This window comes from Ovis canadensis, chromosome 12, assembly GCF_042477335.2.
Source record: "Ovis canadensis isolate MfBH-ARS-UI-01 breed Bighorn chromosome 12, ARS-UI_OviCan_v2, whole genome shotgun sequence".
Lineage (NCBI taxonomy): Eukaryota > Metazoa > Chordata > Mammalia > Artiodactyla > Bovidae > Ovis > Ovis canadensis.
The window spans coordinates 45,786,685-45,805,821 of record NC_091256.1 but is presented as its reverse complement, the minus strand read 5'-3'; the positions used below and the strand labels follow the sequence as shown (position 1 = coordinate 45,805,821).

The 19,137-nt window shown below is 39.4% G+C and overlaps 1 protein-coding gene across 3 annotated transcripts in view; it reads left to right on the top strand.

Moving 5' to 3' along the window:
- The first annotated feature begins 15,742 nt into the window (after nt 1-15,742).
- Nucleotides 15,743-19,137, top strand: part of KMO (kynurenine 3-monooxygenase) — a 69,391-nt gene continuing 65,996 nt past the window's right edge. The window contains exon 1 of one of the 3 annotated variants that reach the window (XM_069545570.1): nt 15,743-15,922. Coding sequence is in view for 1 of the 3 variants with exons in the window: in XM_069545568.1 (XP_069401669.1) it covers nt 15,869-15,922 (54 nt within the window). In the remaining 2 variants the exon portion in view is untranslated. The remainder of the gene's footprint in view (nt 15,923-19,137) is intronic. The other 2 variants (XM_069545568.1, XM_069545569.1) reach the window with 2 other exon arrangements.

Here is a 19,137-nt window from a genome sequence, read left to right as displayed (position 1 = left end):
TTCGGCGCTCAGCTTTCTTTACAGTCCAACTCTCACATCCATAATGACCACTGGAAAAACCATAGCCTTGACTAGACGGACCTTAGTTGGCAAAGTAATGTCTCTGCTTTTGAATATGCTATCTAGGTTGGTCAAAACTTTCCTTCCAAGAAGTAAGCGTCTTTTAATTTCATGGCTGCAGTCACCATCTACAGTGATTTTGGAGCCCCCAAAAATAAAGTTTGACACTGTTTCCCTGTTTCCCCATCTGTTTCGCATGAAGTGATGAGATCAGATGTCATGATCTTAGTTTTCTGATATTGAGCTTTAAGCCAACTTTTTCACTCTCCTCTTTCACTTTCATCAAGAGGCTTTTTAGTTCCTCTTCACTTTCTGCCATAAGGGTGGTGTCATCTGCATATCTGAGGTTATTGATATTTCTCCTGCCAATCTTGATTCCAGCTTGTGCTTCTTCCAGCCCAGCATTTCTCATGATGTGCTCTGCATATAAGACCTTCATTAGTTTGAGGCTTATCATTTTTCTACCTCAGACAATGAGTCCCAGTCTATATAACCTCTTTTAATCCCCCTAGGTGAATGGGGCAGAGTTCTTGAGCTGTTAGTCTCCTGTGTTCTCCCTCTTACCTGGCAAAAGGAATAAAGCCACACTTTCTATTTCTTTCAAACTCTGTCTGCTTATTTCTATTCAGCATCAATGGACAAGGAGTCAGGATCTTGGCAATATTTATAACTTGGTGGTCATTGGTGAACCTAACAAGAGCAGTATCAGTGGAGTAATGTGAGCTGAAGGTAGACTGTAGTAAATTGAAGAGAAAATGAAAGGTGAAGAATGAAGATGGTGAGCAAATATGCCCTAGGAATGGAGAGGTAGTTGAAGCAGAATGCAATGTTGAGGCAGTTTTTTCATTTTGCTTTGTTTTTAAACATAGGAGATAATACAGAAAATTCACAGTATTTGTTTACGGCAATGGTTCAAGAAAGAGAAATAAACTGTTACCAAATCCCAGTCCCCTCTGTGCTACACTACAGGCCAATAAATCTGAGAGACCAAGTGTTAAGGCAAGAAATAGGACTTTATTCAGAAAGCCAGCTGACCAAGAAAATTGCAGACTAATGTCTCAAAATAACCATCTTATTGGGGTATGGATGCCAGGTTCTTTTATAGAACAAAGATGGGGGTGAGGAAGGAGGTGAGGTGAGGAGGTAAAGTATAAAAGGCCATTAATCTTACAAATATTTCCTGGAATGGCAAGCCTCAAGGAGGAGATGTTAATTTCTTCCTTCCTGTAGACATCAGTGGGTGGACAGGATCCTGAACAAAGGCATTTTGGTTAAACATTCAGGCAGAGGAGCAGGGTTCCCCAAGGCCATCCATTAGGTGTGAAGAGTGTCTTTTTAGAGATCAAAAGCAATGGGAAACAAGGTAAAAGATCTGTAAAAGAAACACATCTGAAATGAAGTCAGTTCTTCCCCGTAACAAAACTGATAATGTAGGAAGAAGAGTGTCAGTAGGTTGGCTTTACTGTGCACAGGCAAGCAGACCCAAGTTTGCTTTGGTAGAGTTTTAGTTATATGAGTTCATCTGGGGTAGATATCCAAGACTGCTCACTCACAGTGAGAGTGAGAATTGATGGTAAGTGTCAGCTGGGAGCTCTGCTAAGCTGTTGACTAGAATGCCTGCTTGTATAGCACAACTGTTTCAAGGCAGTCACACTTTTTACTGGTGAATGACTTAGCACACAGTAGCTGTCTCAAGCGGAGAAGGCAATGGCACCCCACTCCAGTACTCTTGCCTGGAAAATCCAATGGATGGAGGAGACTGGTAAGCTGCAGTCCATGGGGTCGCTAAGAGTTGAACATGATGGAGCGGATTCAAAACACAAGAGAAGACTCTACACGTGGACATCACCAGATGGTCAACACCGAAATCAGATTGATTATATTCTTTGCAGCCAAAGATGGAGAAGCTCCATATAGTCAACAAAAACAAGACCAGGAGCTGACAGTGGCTCAGATCATGAACTCCTTATTGCCAAATTCAGACTTAAATTGAAAAAAGTAGGGAAAACCGCTAGATGACCTAAATCAAATCCCTTATGATTATACACTGGAAGTGAGAAATAGATTTAAGGGCCTAGATCTGATACACAGAGTGCCTGATGAACTATGGAATGAGGTTCGTGACATTGCACAGGAGACAGGGAACAAGACCATCCCCATGGAAAAGAAATGCAAACAAGCAAAATGGCTGTCTGGGGAGGCCTTACAAATAGCTGTGAAAAGAAGAGAGGCGAAAAGCAAAGGAGAGAAGGAAAGATATAAGCATTTGAATGCCGAGTTCCAAAGAATAGCAAGAAGAGATAAGAAAGCCTTCTTCAATGATCGATGCAAAGAAACAGGAAAACAACAGAATGGGAAAGACTAGAGATCTCTTCAAGAAAATCAGAGATACCAAGGGAACATTTCATGCAAAGATGGACTCGATAAAGGACAGAAATTGTGTGCACTTACTATGGACAGGGAGGCTTGGCGTGCTGCAATTCATGGGGTCGCAAAGAGTCAGACGCGACTGAGCAACTGAACTGAACTGAACTGAACAGAAGCAGAAGATATTAAGAAGAGGTAGCAAGAATACACAGAAGAACTGTAACAAAAGATCTTCACGACCCAGATAATCACAATAGTGTGATCACTTATCTAGAGCCAGACATCCTGGAATGTGAAGTCAAGTGGGCCTTAGAAAGCATAACTGTGAACAAAGCTAGTGGAGGTGATGGAATTCCTATTGAGCTATTTCAAATCCTGAAAGATGATGGTGTGAAAGTGCTGCACTCAATATGCCAGCAAATGTGGAAAACTTACCAGTGGCCACAGGAATGGAAAAGGTCAGTTTTCATTCCAATCCCAAAGAAAGACAATGCCAAAGAATGCTCAAACTACTGCACCATTGCACTCATCTCACATGCTAGTAAAGTAATGCTCAAAATTCTCCAAGCGAGGCTTCAGCAATACGTGAACCATGAACTTCCTGATGTTCAAGCTGGTTTTATAAAAGGCAGAGGAACCAGAGATCAAATTGCCAACATCCACTGGATCATGGAAAAAGCAAGAGAATTCCAGAAAAACATCTATTTCTGCATTATTGACTATGCCAAAGCCTTTGACTGTGTGGATCACAATAAAGTGTGGAAAATTCTGAGAGATTGGGAATACCAGACCACCTGACCTGCCTTTTGAGAAATCTGTATGCAGGTCAGGAAGCAACAGTTAGAATTGGACATGGAACAGACTGGTTGCAAATAGGAAAAGGAGTACGTCAAGGCTGTATATTGTCACCTTGCTTATTTAACTTATATGCAGAGTACATCATGAGAAACGCTGGACTGGAAGAAACACAAGCTGGAATCAAGATTGCCGGGAGAAATATCAATAACCTCAGATATGCCGATGACACCACCCTTATGGCAGAAAGTGAAGAGGAACTAAAAAGCCTCTTGGTGAAAGTGAAAGAGGAGAGTGAAAAAGTTGGCTTAAAGCTCAACATTCAGAAAATGAAGATCATGGCATCCAGCCCCATCACTTCATGGGAAATAGATGGGGAAATAGTGGCAACAGTGTCAGACTTTATTTTTGGGGGGGCTCCAAAATCACTGCAGATGAGGACTGCAGCCACGGAATTAAAAGACGCTTACTCCTTGGAAGGAAAGTTATGACCAACCTAGATAGCATATTGAAAAGCAGAGACATTATTTTGCCGACTAAGGTCCATCTAGTCAAGGCTATGGTTTTTCCAGTGGTCATGTATGGATGTGAGAGTCAGACTGTGAAGAAGGCTGAGTGCCGAAGAATTGATGCTTTTGAACTGTGGTGTTGGAGAAGACTCTTGAGAGTCCCTTGGACTGCAAGGAGATCCAACCAGTTCATCCTAAAGGAGATCAGTCCTGGGTGTTCATTGGAAGAATTGATGCTGAAGCTGAAACTCCAGTACTTTGGCCACCTCATGCGAAGAGTTGACTCATTGGAAAAGACCCTGATGCTGGGAGGGATTGGGGGCAGGAGGAGAAGGGGACAACAGAGGATGAGATGGCTGGTTGGCATCACTGACTCGATGGACTTGAGTCTGAGTGAACTCTGGGAGTTGGTGATGGACAGGGTGGCCTGGCGTGCTGCAATTCATGGGGTTGCAAAAGTCGGACACGACTGAGCGACTGAACCTGAACCTGAGCGACTTCACTTTCACTTTTCACTTTCTTGCATTGGAGAAGGAATGGCAACCCACTCCAGTGTTCTTGCCTGGAGAATCCCAGGGATGCGGGAACCTGGTGGTTTGCCGTCTATGGGGTCGCACAGAGTCGGACATGATTGAAGCGACTTAGCAGCAGCAGTTGTCTCAAGAGAATCACAGGGAAGTAGCACAGCCTTTTCTGACCTACTTTCAGCAGTCACTTTTTTCAGATTCTATTGGCTATCAGTGAGTCATAAGATCTGCCTGCCTATTAAAGGAGAAGATACCATTTAGACTCACATGTGAAAAAGTCACACTGAGAAAAGCAAATGGAATGGCAGATATTGTTGTTGGAAAATAAATTTTGCCATACACATTTTAAAAATTATTTTTAATCATTCTTCAGTGCTGTGTTCCATTTCCTGAGAAATATTACTAATGATACAAAAAACAAACCCCACAATGTGTCTGCAAAATAATAAAGATTGTGGGCTAGTTGGATGATCTTAGGCAACAATTTTCTTTTCTATAAGTATGAATAATAATAGGACCTACCTCATAAGGTTGTTCTGAGTGTTAAAAGAATTTATAACTTATAACATGTAGAAAATTTTCTAAATCATAACGTGTATCAGTAGGTGATTGCAAAAAGGGATTAAAACAGCTCATTTATAAAACATCTGTCAGTTAACATTAAGACAAACTGTATCATGGAAACAGGCAATATCCTCAAAATAAAAAAGAATTATCTAAAATAAAATGAGAAACATATATCAGGCAAATAATAACTAATATAAAACTGTCACAGAAATCAATATTTTAAAAAAATGTTAAATAACAAGTAACAGAAATAGTGATGTTACCCAATGAAGAAAGACAACCTATAAAGAAATCTTTGAAACATTGTATATATAATAGCAAAAAAATTACTGTTCATTAAGAAACTGCATAAAAAGCTTTATATTCATTCAATGAAATACTGTTAAAAAGATTAAGAAGATGTGATAATATGCGCTAAATACAAGCCATGGAATACTATTAAGTAAAAAGATAATGGCTAGATGGTAAAAATAGAATTCAGGTATAGAACAGGTATATTCAAGTATAAAACCATAAATTTTTAAAAGCTTTGTTTACATACCAATATGGAAACCAAAAAAATACACTGATGAGTATTATATCAAAATAAGAATAGTTTCTAGGGAGATGTGGAAGACAATGCCACTCCACTATTTGTAATTTATTTTATTTTACAAAGTATAAATTAAGTACATTAAAATGTTAGCATTTCCTAGGAAATGATAGTAATTTTAAGCGCTTATTTCTGTAGTTTTCTGTCAAATGGATGACAACACTAACAGTACAATCCTCATACTAAACTTTGGTGTGTTGTCTTTTTGTTTAGTATGGTGGAAAGCATAAACATATGGGATGGATGGTTCATTGTTTTCTAAAACCATTCCACTATCTTTTATTCTGACATTCTAACGTCTAAAAAAAATCTTCATCTATTTAAAGGAAGGAGAAGATACTGAAACACAAAAAGTTGTTGGTGGTGGGTTTCTACAATGTTTCAATGTTTAGATGGTATTTCAACTATTATCCTCTCTCATTTAAATTTTCAAATTTTAAATATGTACCAATCAAGTTCATAAGCAACAAAATAACATAAACAGTGTTACCAAGAGGTTTGATACCATAACCCTTACGGCAGAAAGTGAAGAGGAACTAAAAAGCCTCTTGATGAAAGTGAAAGAGGAGAGTGAAAAAGTTGGCTTAAAGCTCAACATTCAGGAAACAAAGATCATGGCATCTGGTCCCATCACTTCATGGGAAATAGGTGGGGAAACAGTGGAAACAGTGTCAGACTTTATTTTGGGGGGCTCCAAAATCACTGCAGGTGGTGACTGCAGCCATGAAATTAAAAGACGCTTACTCCTTGGAAGAAAAGTTATGACCAACCTAGACAGCATATTGAAAAGCAAAGACATTGGAAAAGACCCTGATGCTGGGAGGGATTGGGGGAGGAGGAGAAGGGGATGACAGAGGATGAGATGACTGGATGACATCACCGACTCGATGGACATGAGTTTGGATAAACTCCAGGAGTTGGTGATGGACAGGGAGGCCTGGTGTGCTGCGATTCATGGGGTCACAAAGAGTCAGACACGACTGAGTGACTGAACTGAACTGAATGAAGATCTTGCATCCTTCTTCCTTCATTATTTCAAAACAGTCTCAGCTGGCGTCAACTGTGTTTGTTTGTCTCTGGGTTATTGACCTGTACCCCTCCTTCTGAAATACAAACAGCTATAAGGGTTGTTTTTTTTTCGTTTGTTTGTTTGGTTTTTTGCTGCAAGAGAGTTCAGGGAGAATAAACACCAGGTGCAGGATATAATTTACACAGTGTGGAGGAGGAGGTTGGTTGGGAGAGGGGGCACTGATAGGTTAACTTTGTGAAGGAAAAATCTAGTTAGTGACACTGCAGATTAGTAAGTTAAAAAACTAAGATTGAGCAACTCTTTCAGGCTCATTTTTCCTGTTCTCTGTTCTCTTTACTTGTTCTCAGGAGAGGAGAAACTTCAATTCTTTTTTGCTGCAACACAAATCCGATAGGCAATGTCCTATATTTTCCGTAGCAGTGATGCCATTGACTCTCCTTCCCTTTGGAAATCTCTTTCTTGATCTTGTAATATTGAATCCCCCTATAGTTATTCCTTCATTACTATTCTTTGTTAGCCCTTCACTGGAAGATGAAGAAGTGACTCAGAGCTCTGTCTTAGAGGATCTTTCCTTTTTCTCCCTGGTTTAAAAAAAAAATCTTTTTAGCGACCTCAAGGGTTGAGTTAACCACACACCTAAATTTATGGCACATTATAGAGTATTAGATCCATTCTTAATTTATTTTAATATTTATTTTCGTTTCTATTCATCCCCTGGGCTTCCCCAGTGGCTCAGTGGTGAAGAATCTGCTTGCAATGCTGGAGACACGGGTTTGATCCCTGTGTCAGGAAGATCCCCTGGAGTGGCTATCCACTCCAGTAATCTTGCCTAAAGAATTCCATGGAGAAAGGAGCCTGGCAACTACCGTCTGCTGGGTCACAAAGAGTCAGACACAACTGTAGTGACCAAGCACATTCGTTCCCTACACCTTTTTTCTTTTTGGACCTAAACACTCAGAGCCAGCCCTGCAAAGATAGAAGAAAACATAGAGCTGCAAGTGCCAAAGACCTGGTGAAATGAATAAACAATTATTGAGCAAGCAGAGTTCATCAAACAAAGTGAGACCATATTCTTTCAACTTCAATGGTTTAGCAATGATGAAAACAACAGAGTGAATATTGTACTAATTAATCTCTACTAATTTTTTTTTTTTTAAATTTTAAAATCTTTAATTCTTACCTGCGTTCCCAAACATGAACCCCCCTCCCACCTCCCTCCCCATAACATCTCTCTGGTCATCCCCATGCACCAGCCCCAAGCATGCTGTATCCTGCGTCAGACATAGACTGGTGATTCAATTCTTACATGATAGTATACATGTTAGAATGCCATTCTCCCAAATCATCCCACCCTCTCCCTCTCCCTCTGAGTCCAAAAGTCCGTTATACACATCTGTGTCTTTTTTCCTATCTTGCATACAGGGTCGTCATTGCCATCTTCCTAAATTCCATATATATGTGTTAGTACACTGTATTGGTGTTTTTCTTTCTGGCTTACTTCACTCTGTATAATCGGCTCCAGTTTCATCCATCTCATCAGAACTGATTCAAATGAATTCTTTTTAACGGCTGAGTAATACTCCATTGTGTATATGTACCACAGCTTTCTGATCCATTCATCTGCTGATGGACATCTAGGTTGTTTCCATGTCCTGGCTATTATAAACAGTGCTGCGATGAACATTGGGGTACATGTGTCTCTTTCCATTCTGGTTTCCTTGGTGTGTATGCCCAGCAGTGGGATTGCTGGGTCATAAGGTAGTTCTATTTGCAATTTTTTAAGGAATCTCCACACTGTTCTCCATAGTGGCTGTACTAGTTTGCATTCCCACCAATAGTGTAGGAGGGTTCCCTTTTCTCCACACCCTCTCCAGCATTTATTGCTTGCAGATTTTTGGATCGCAGCCATTCTGACTGGTGTGAAGTGGTACCTCATTGTGGTTTTGATTTGCATTTCTCTAATAATGAGTGATGTTGAGCATCTTTTCATGTGTTTGTTAGCCATTCGTATGTCTTCTTTGGAGAAATGTCTATTTAGTTCTTTGGCCCATTTTTTGATTGGGTCGTTTATTTTTCTGGAATTGAGCTGCATAAGTTGCTTCTATATTTTTGAGATTAGTTGTTTGTCAGTTGCTTCATTTGCTATTATTTTCTCCCATTCCGAAGGCTGTCTTTTCACCTTGCTTATATTTTCCTGTGTTGTGCAGAAGCTTTTAATTTTAATTAGATCCCATTTGTTTATTTTTGCTTTTATTTCCAGAATTCTGGGAGGTGGATCATAGAGATCCTGCTGTGATTTATGTCTGAAAGTGTTTTGCCTCTGTTCTCCTCTAGGAGTTTTATAGTTTCTGATCTTACATTTAGATCTTTAATCTATTTTGAGTTTATTTTTGTGTGCGGTGTTAGAAAGTGATCTAGTTTCATTCTTTTACAAGTGGTTGACCAGTTTTCCCAGCACCACTTGTTAAAGAGATTGTCTTTACTCCATTGTATATTCTTGCCTCCTTTGTAATCTCTACTAAATTTTAATTTTTATAAACTTTATTACTCCCAATAATGCAGATTTTTAAAAACTTAAATGTAGAGAAACATGGAAATATTCAGTGTCTCCTGTAAAGTAAACATACTGTAAAGTATGCCCCACTTGGAGTCATTCTGTTGGAAAAGGACCTGATTAAAGGATTAACAAGTAATCAAATCCCAAGGAGGGTGAAATGCAGCTGCTCCTGACACAATAGTTACCCCATAAATTCCTTGTCCCACAGCCTCACATTCTTCAGGCTCAGAGGAGGAGGAAAACAAATTTATTAATTTCTTTTTTTCTTAAGAAAATCTTCCAGAGAAAAGGAATGTTGTCATCTTTAACTTTGCTGAAGCCCCTCTGAAGCAACTCTTTCTACTAGTTTTTTAGGAAGGCTAGAAAGACAAGTAGCCATGGCCAAAATTGTAGCTTTGTAATAGTTAAAACTTTTTACAAGCTTTTGGTGCCCTTTCTCTCACAGATACGCAGGGACCTCATGCTATCCTTCAATTTATAAAGTTATTGACTCTGTTAATCTACTCAGATCTGTTTTCTCCTGTCAAACCTCATACAAAAAGTTAATTTTCTCTTTCATTCTCCTCCAACCCAAAGAACATCAAATCCACATTATTCAGGTCTTACAAAATGTAGCTACTTTATAATTCAAATTTCATTTAGATTTGTATTGTCAAAAAAGAAAGAGAAAGGCAAATGAGTCTTGAAAATTGTCACCTAATTGGAGAAACAGTAGTACTGATTCGCCCTGATATGAGGACTGGGGAAATTCCTGGGAGGCAATAATGCAGAATAGTTTTACCTATTCTACTGAGAGTGAACTGAGATAAGACCAGAGTCTTGCCAGTAAAGTAATTAAAGTGATGATGATCATCGCCTATCAGTCCACTAGCATGTTGTTGTAGACTGCATAGAACCACATGATTCATCATTAACTCTTACATAATCTACTTGCTTGATGTATGTTTCTTTGGCTCAAACATGGTAAGTTTGATCCACTCCATTAATGTTCTTGAAACATCTTAAGATAACAGTTATCACCATCCTCATAGTCACTCTTAATGTACTAATACATTGTTTTAACTAGGTCATTTGTGAAGTGGATCAACAATGTCATATATAGAGTTAGGGTTTGAAATTTTTTTTAAGATTTTTTAAAAATAATTGAAACAGACAGACTGTTACTCGGGTAATAATATCTTATCAGATGTACTTTTTGAGCAGAAGAGAAAAAGTTTGCAGTTATCAAGCAGACAATTATATGGAAATTTCAGGCTATTTTATCTGTGACTAAACTGACAATGAATACTTCCAAAAGATTTGTCTTTCAGATAAATAGCATTCAAAATAAGCACATGACATGTTATGGAAAAAAGTTATTCAATTCCGAGGTTGAAAGAGAGCAAAAAGATGAAGATCACTTGTTTAGTGTCATATGGGACATGCAGACACCAACGGAACAACAATTTCAGAAACAGACAGACCTTGCTAATTCTATATACCGAATGAGTGTGAAATCACCTACAGGCACAAGGCAGAGGCAAAAATAAATCCTCTCTAAGTGAGTGTACTGCTAGCTTGAGCTTCAGACTACTGCAGTCTTTTTTCTTTTTCTTTTTGAAGTATAATCATTTACAATGTAATGTTAGTTTCTTCAGTTCAGTTCAGTTCAGTCACTCAGTCGCGTCCAATTCTTTGCGACCCCATGAATCACTGCATACCAGGCCTTCCAGTCCATCACCAACTCCCAGAGTCTACCCAAATCCATGTCCATCGAGTCGGTGATGCCATCTAGCCATGTCATTCTCTCTCCTCCCCTTCTCCTCCTGCCCCCAATCCTTCCCAGCATTAGGGTGTTTTCCAATAAGTCAACTCTGTATCAGGTGGCCAAAGTATTGGAGTTTCAGCTTCATCATCAGTCCTTCCAGTGAACACCCAGGTGTGATCTCCTTCTACTGTATAGCGAAGTGATTCAGTTATACATATGTATATTACTCTTGGTACTATTTTCCATTACTGGTTTTTATAGGATATTGCAGATAGCTCCCTGTGCTACACAGTAGGACCTTACTGTTTATCTGTTTTGTATGTAGTAGTTTGTATTTGCCAACTATTTGGCCAACATATTATGAGCTGTTTGAATGTTTTGGAAATTAAGCCCTTGTTGGTCACATTGTTTGCAAATAGTTTCTCACGTTCCATATCGGTTCATTTCCTTTGCTGTGCAAAAGCTCTAACGTTTGGTTTGATCACTTTCCTTTATTTTTGTGTTTTATTTCTATTGCCCTGGGAAACTGACCTTCTCTTCCAGTAGAAGGGTATCCCTTCACAGGAGCTGTCCCCCATGAAGTGTACACTGTGGTGTCATCTGTCACCCATTGTGCGGGCTCACAAACTACACGGTTGGATTTTGACAATGCCCTCAGACCCAGCTCTACTAGGGAAATGCAGGTGATTGGCCTGGGTGTCCCTAGGCAGTGTGCTCACAAAGTCGCGAGTGCAGATTCGTCAGTACAGATTCTCTGCAGTCAGGCGTTGGGACCACTATAGTCGTACGTTTACATCTGCTATGGGGACTATGGAATCATTTCAGTCCCAGCCCTGCCTCTGCATGTGCCCACCCACAAAGACTGCAAGCTGCTACCACGGGACCCACTCCAGATGTGGGAGTGCTAATAACCCCCTCTAAAGTTCATCAGGACCTGAGCTCACAAATTGGCCACTGATGGTGTAAATCTAGATCACAGCTTCTGGGCCATGGCTCAGATTTCAGTCCTTCTTCCTAAATTATGCAGCCCTTGGGCATAGGTTCAGATTTCATGCCGCCTCTGCTTGTGCACAACCCACCATTGCTTGCACACCGGAGCCTTGCCTGCTCCAGTGACTGTTATGGTGGGGCAATGTCCCTCCTTTTATGCTTATGTTAATGATAGGGCTTCTCTGATGGACCAGGGCTCCTCCTGTCTACACCCTTGGTTGCTGTTTGGACCATACTCCAGCCCCTTCAGGCTGTTTCCATGGAGCCATCCCCAGTTCTCTCCCCTGGTCTGTCTGCTGAAGCTCAGATTTCTCCACACCAGCAGACTTGCACCTTGGACTAGGGAGCGCAGGAAGGTAACCAGGACTGTCTGTGCTTGTCTTTCTCCTTTCTGCCCCGACAATCTGGCTGCTACACTCTCCTCTGAGCCTCTGAAGCTCCCAATCTATCCTGTCTGTCATCTCAGGCTCTGAAGGGTGTTCCTGAGTAAGGGAAACTTTCCTCTTTCACAGCTCTGGGATGCTTCAGTTCAGTTCAGTTCAGTCGCTCAGTGGTGTCTGGCTCTTTGCGACCCCCTCCCCTACAAATCCTTTGCTTTTTTCTTTCATCCTACCTGGTTACATTGTAACCTATCTTGTAACTTTGGTTGTATGAGCTCTTCTGCCAGCATTCAGTAGGTGTTCTGTGAGAATTGTTCCACATGTAGATGTATTTTTGATGCTTTTGTGGGAGGTGGTAAGATCCACATCCTTCTGTTCTGCCTTCTTGATTTCCCTCCTGCAGTTTTGTTTTTTTTTTTTAAATACAGCTTTGAGCACTCAGTTTAAAATAATCATAATTAAATTAAGTAACATGAGTTCCTGAACCCAAATAAATAACTATCAAAACAAACCTTTAAAGGAAAAGGTTGGTACATTTGATATGCTAAAATTCAGAATGTCTTTTCATCAAAAGACATCACTAAGAAAGCAAAAAGGCAAGCCAGACAGTGGAAGAAGTTATTTTCAATATACATAAAGAATAAAACTCATATCCAATGTCAGTTAAAAAAGACAACCCAAATGAAAATTGAGCAGTATACAGATGAAGAAAAGCAAATGTGAATGAGGTGCCCACCTTTATTTATAATCAAAGAATGCAAATTAAAATGATAGTGGGATAGAGTACACATCCACCAGCAAGTGCTGGAGATACCAACAATATACATGTTGATGAGGATGTAGCAGAAGAGAAATTTCTATACACTGTGTCAAGTAAAAGTGAAATGCTTTGGAACATAACTTTCTTTCAGAAAGTTAAAAATAAGCATAACCAGTATATAATTCCTATACATGCTCATATGTATGTGTGCTGCATTGTACTAATGTAGCTCACATGTATGTGCACTAAACTGTTCTAATATACACGATCATATGTATGTGCACCACACTGTGCTAATATACATGCTCATTTGTATTTGTACTACATTGTACTAATATATCCAAGGTTGATCATAGCAGCATTATTCTAAATATTGGGTTGGCCATAAAGCTCATTTGGGTTTTTCTGTAACATCTTATGGAAAAGCCCTAACAAGCTTTCTGGCCACCCAGTATTGAAAAACTGGTAACACCCAAACGTCCATCAGCAGTAGAATGGATAAATGAAAACAAGGGAATTAGAACACCGTGGAATAACACAGATTAATAAAATACTGAGGAAAAGAAGCAAATTTCAAAGAAAAAAACCAGCATAAATTCATTGCAGTAAAACTTGAAGCAAAGAAGCAAAACTAAAGTTTACTTATTTATTTATTTTTGGCTGCACTGAGTCTGTTGCTGTGCACGGACTTTTCTCTAGCTGCAGTGAGCAGGGGCTACTCTCTAGATGCAGTGTGCATGCTTCTCATTGCGGTGGCTTCTCCTGCTGCAGACACAGGCTCTGGAACATGCAGGCTTCAGCAGTTGCACTGTGTGGCCCCAGTGGTTGTGGCTAGTGGGCTCTAGAGTGCAGACTCAGTAGTTGTGGTACAAAGGCTTAGTTGCCCTGAGGCATGTGGAATCTTCCCCAACCAGGGATTGAACCCGTGTCCCCTGCGTGGCAGGGAGATTCTTAACCTCTGAACCACGAGGGAAGTCCAAAACTAAAGGATTATAAGGTTGCCTGTATGAATGGCGATTACCTCTGTGAAGAGACTTTTGGCAAAGGACACATGTAGACTTTTGGGGCCTTGGCAATTTTTTTTTCATAGTCTGAGTGGTAAATACATGAGTACTTGCTTTACAACAAGTTATTGGACTGTATACTTGGGTTTTACGTGCTTTAGTTTTTGGTGTTATAGTCCACAATGTTAAAAAACAAATGAAACAGCTCTCTGTATACTGACATTAAATAATTCTTGAGTTTATGTTGTAAATGAAAACCTGGAGTGTGGAAAAGTGTAAACAATTCCTTTTTTTATGAAAAAAAAAAGGAAGAAGGTATGAGGGAGGGAGAGACAGAGAGAGAAAGCAGGAGAGAGGTGTTCATAAAAGAGGGAATAAAAAACAGTGGTTATCTTAGGAGAAATAGGTGGCCAAGGGACAAGATTAGAAGAAAAATGACTCTTCATTGTATACCTTTTTGTACTTTTTGTATTTCATACCATGTAAATGTATCAGCTATTCTGTGTGTGTGTGTGTGTATACTCGGTCATGTCTCACTCTTTGTGACCCCATGGGCTATATCCTGCCACTCTTTGCAACCCCATGGACTGTATCCTGCCTGGGTCCTCTGTTCATGGAATTTTCCAGGCAAGAATACTGGAGTGGGTTGCCATTTCCTACTCTAGGGGATCTTCCCAAGCTAGGGATCAAACCCCTGTCTGCTATGTCTCCTGTATTGCACGTGGATTCTTTACCACTGCCACATGGGGAGCTCATTAACTATTCTAAATAAATAAGTAAGCACTCCAAAAAGGAAAAAAAAAGGAAAAAAAAATTCCTAACATCAATGCTGATTATACTTACCCACAAGAGGTCACTATCGAATGATGTTGAACTCTAGTTCCTCATCAGAGGAAAACCAGTCTGAAGTCTTCCTGCTCTCACCAGGAAGTGAAGAAGCATCTTCATTTACATTCTTACTTTATTTTACCTGTCATGTTCTGTTTCATAAAAAAACCTCCAATTCAAAAATACGCACAGAAATTTATTTATTTATTTATTTTTATTTATTTTATTATTATTATTATTTTTAGTTTTTTATTTTTTAAATTTTAAAATCTTTAATTCTTACATGCATTCCCAAACATGAACCCCCCTCCCACCTCCCTCCCCATAACATCTTTCTGGGTCATCCCCATGCACCAGCCCCAAGCATGCTGCATCCTGCGTCAGACATAGACTTAAAAGATACATTTAAAATGGAGCGAAAGAAGACAAAGAATTGAAGAGACAGTATGAAGCCATGAATGAATTTACAAAAAGCATAATATTATCCATTTCCCCTAGGATTAATGCACAAATTAGATTCTAATGTTTCTAGCATTTGATACAAAAAAGGAAGTATTGTCAGTTTTATAATTCAAAATTTTGCTCAGGAGAATATTCAGAGTATGAAAAATGTTTTCCCTGGTATAGTCTGTTAAAGACAATCCATAAGGACTGTTTAGGTGAAATTCCTGACCAGTCTTAATAACAAGACTAATCCACAGAACAATTGGAAAACCACGCCATCTTATTGAGAGAAGTGTAAGATGCTCTGGGACACCAGATCAGGGAAGTTTCATTCATGGGTTAGTCATGGTTGAAAATGAAACTAAGAATACATGGTATAGAAAAGGAAGAAGAAAAGCCACAAAACTTGTGCTTTAAAAATTCTGTCTTACACATAGGAGAGTGTTCAGCCTTCACTTGGTTGGATTTTTCAAAATTTGGTTATTGCAACAAATTCCCTTTCCAGTAAAGTTGAGCTGATTGTCCTTCAGGCAAATAATGGGTTAAATGCTACCTTCTAAGTTCTAAGTTCAAGGAAAAACAGCCCTATTCAAATGCTGCTGCTGGCTCACCAATGCAGGGCTTAAGGCAAAGACGAGGGAAGTCAGAGTCTAGGAGTCAGTTTTCTCTGTGACGAGAGCTGTAACAGCTGTGAAAAACACTTCAGCAGTGATGGATTCTTCTGATATTCAAAGGAAAAATATAGCTATCATTGGTGGTGGCTTGGTAAGAATCTATTTGGATATATTATTCCTGGTAGTGGTATTATATTATCATTACTCTTTTTTGCTTTTTTATCAGAGATTAATTGCTTTTATTAATATTTTTTCTATCAGTTTTACTGCAGTGTTATTGACATAGAGCACTCTGTAAGTTTCAAATGTACAGCATAATGATTTCACTTACATACATTATGATTCCCACAAGAAGTTTAGTGAGTATTTCTCATTTCAGAGAGATATAAAATAACAGAAAAAGAAAACGTATTTTTTCTTTGTAATGGGAACTCTAAGGATTTACTCTCTTAACAACTTTCATATGCAACATACAGTGGCGTTCATTACATGTTACATCTGTGGTGCTTATTTATATTATAACTGTTAGTTTGTATTTTTTGACCACCTTTGTTGTTGTATAAAGATATTATACCTTTAATCTTCCTCACCTATTTCACTTATTTTAATATTATTAATCACTTGTAAGGATTGTTCACTTTCTTTTGAAACTTTTCTGATATTTAAATACACCTTTTTAAAATGTGGTATTAGTTTAGTTTGCTCTTTCCTAAAAGAGCTATCTTATTTCCATTAAATACAAAGGTGTCCATTTTCCCTTGTTTTTTCTGTATAGCATTTTTCAAAATGGAAAATAAAGCAAATTGAATTTGATTAATCCCTGAATAGACTATGTTTTAAAACAAATATTAATATAAATAGTTATTTTAATCAAAATATTTGCCCTGCTTTGGTTAATAAGAGTTTATACTGTCTAGTAAGAATAAAAGTATCAAGAAACATGAAGTTAATGCAGAATTATCACATTGAATGTTCACTAGTTCTCTGAATAAGTGGGAGTAATACTTATTCAGTCCTCCTAACTGGCTGGTCCCAAGTTGGTGGAGTGAGGCACAGAGCAGGTGAGATTAATGGGCTGAGATGGCCCCACATCTAGCAAGATGAGAGAAGGAGGTGTCTCTTCTCTGCTTCCACCATTATTATAGGAAAGCTAGTTCTGCTTAACGTGGGGCTGCCTCAGTGAAACTGTATTTTCCCCTCCCTTAGCAGAACAGCTATTGTGGAATCAAAATATCCCCATTAGTTAAAGTTTAATCATTTTGGCTTTGCATTTGTTTTAATCATGTGCACCCTTTTAGATCATAGGTATTTATTTATTTCACTTACTCCGCGAAAATTTGCTGAGGGCCTAATAATGTGCCAGACACTGTTCTAGGTTGTATGTAAATGAGTACATTTTGTACCACATATAGAGTTATACAGTTTGTGCTAATTCTGACTTGGGTGTTGCCTTCCTTTTTGTGTTTTCCCTAAAGTATGATGACAGTTCTAACATTTCTGGTTTGCTATTGTCGTAGCCACACGTTCTGGGAAACAAACTCACTCAGAAGGACAATGCAGATAGTGGAGTGCAGTTTATTACACCAGCGGGCCCAAGGCAGAGTCTTCTCTTAGCCAAGGACCCCCCCCCGCCAAAACAGTTTTTGTGAAAACCTTATATACCCGAAGTGTACATGCACAAACTCACCTCTCCATATTCCCTGACAATCAAAGTTAACCTGTGATTCATTTGCCTTAAGCCTAGGTAGTTAACAGTGGACAGTTATCAATACGCCTGTGGTCATACCTCAATAAGTATAACAGAATGTATGATTCTATTGGTTACACAGATAATTAGGGTACTCTTTAGCAAAGGAAGAGCCCCAGGGCTCTTCCTTCCTGGGGCCTGGTTTTCCAGTTGGTTTGTCGTTTCCATGGATACTGGGCATGGAAACTGGGCGTATAGCTCAGAGTCCACAGTCTAGCCCAAGATGGAGTCCCACTTTCAAGATAGGGCCTGTTCTTATTCCTCCTTCACTATCACATGCTGTGTTGGCTGATGCATGTGGCACACATCCTCATTTCTTCATACTTCATACCTGGCTTCAATCCAATTGTTCCTATCAAAATTTTGCATAAAATGTGAATTTATGGAGTCAACAAAATCCTATTGGGTGCCAGCTATGTGCCAACAGTGTTTTAGGTACCAGGAATATAGTGATGAGCATTCAGGGAAGAGAAAGACAATGCAGAAGAAAAGTAAGTTCAGTGAGGCCTGAGCACTCCAAAAAAAATTCAAGCAGGTAATGCTGTAGGGTCTTGAGGTACCCATTTATAGAGTGTGGTCAGGGACAGCTTTTCTGAGGAGCCATATGACCTGAAAAATGAGAAGGAAGCCATCATGTGAAGGGCTACAGAAAGAGCTTTTGGGGTAGATGAAGGACTGGAGAGAAACAATGAGATAAAGAGCTGAGCACTTTTCTTGGAGCAGACAGAAAGGCACAAAGAGTGAGACTGGAAAGGAGTAGCCACTGAGGCTGAGGAGAATGATATACCCAGAGAGTCTAAGATCTTACGGTGCGAGGCAGACAGATTTTATCCTAGAAGCAATGGAAAGCTGTTGGAAGATTTTAAGTATGAAAGCAAGCTGTGATTTTAAGATTCCTTAGGCTGTTATATAGAGAAGAACTGGGAAATTTTTAAGACCAGGTAGACCAGTTAAGAGGCTGTTGTGTTTGTCCAAGGCTTGGATTAGGGTGGCAGCAGTGATATCTCTTACAATGGCTCTTAGATATCCAAGTGACAGTGAAAGTCACTCAGTCATGTCCAACTCTTTGTGACCCCATGGACTATACAGTCCATGGAATTCTCCAGGCCAGAATACTGAAGTGGGTAGCCTTTCCCTTCTCCAGAAGATCTTCCCAATCCAGGGACTGAAACCAGATTACCTGCATTGCAGGCAGATTGTTTACCAGCTGAGCCGTAAGAGAAGCCCAAGAACACTGGAGTGGGTAGCCTGTTCCTTCTCCAGGAGATCTTCCTGACCCAGGAATCAAACCGGGGTCTCCTGTATTACGGGCAGATTCTTTGTCAACTGAGCTAGGGGAGATAACAAATATGTGATTGGATATATGATTTTGGAAGGCATAAAATTGTGAGTATCATCCACAGGTTTCTCCCTGAATAACACTTGAACTCTTCATCATCAAACCACTTCATTATCTGGGCACACATACACGTGATAGAAAATGGAAGACATGAACTAATACACATATTTAAAAAGCAACTAAAATTCCTCTGTAAAGGACTTCTTTTCACCTTATTGCTCAGGTCCATACTTAGGAATCATGTCTGATTCATTTCTTTTCATTTTATGAAAACCCCCGT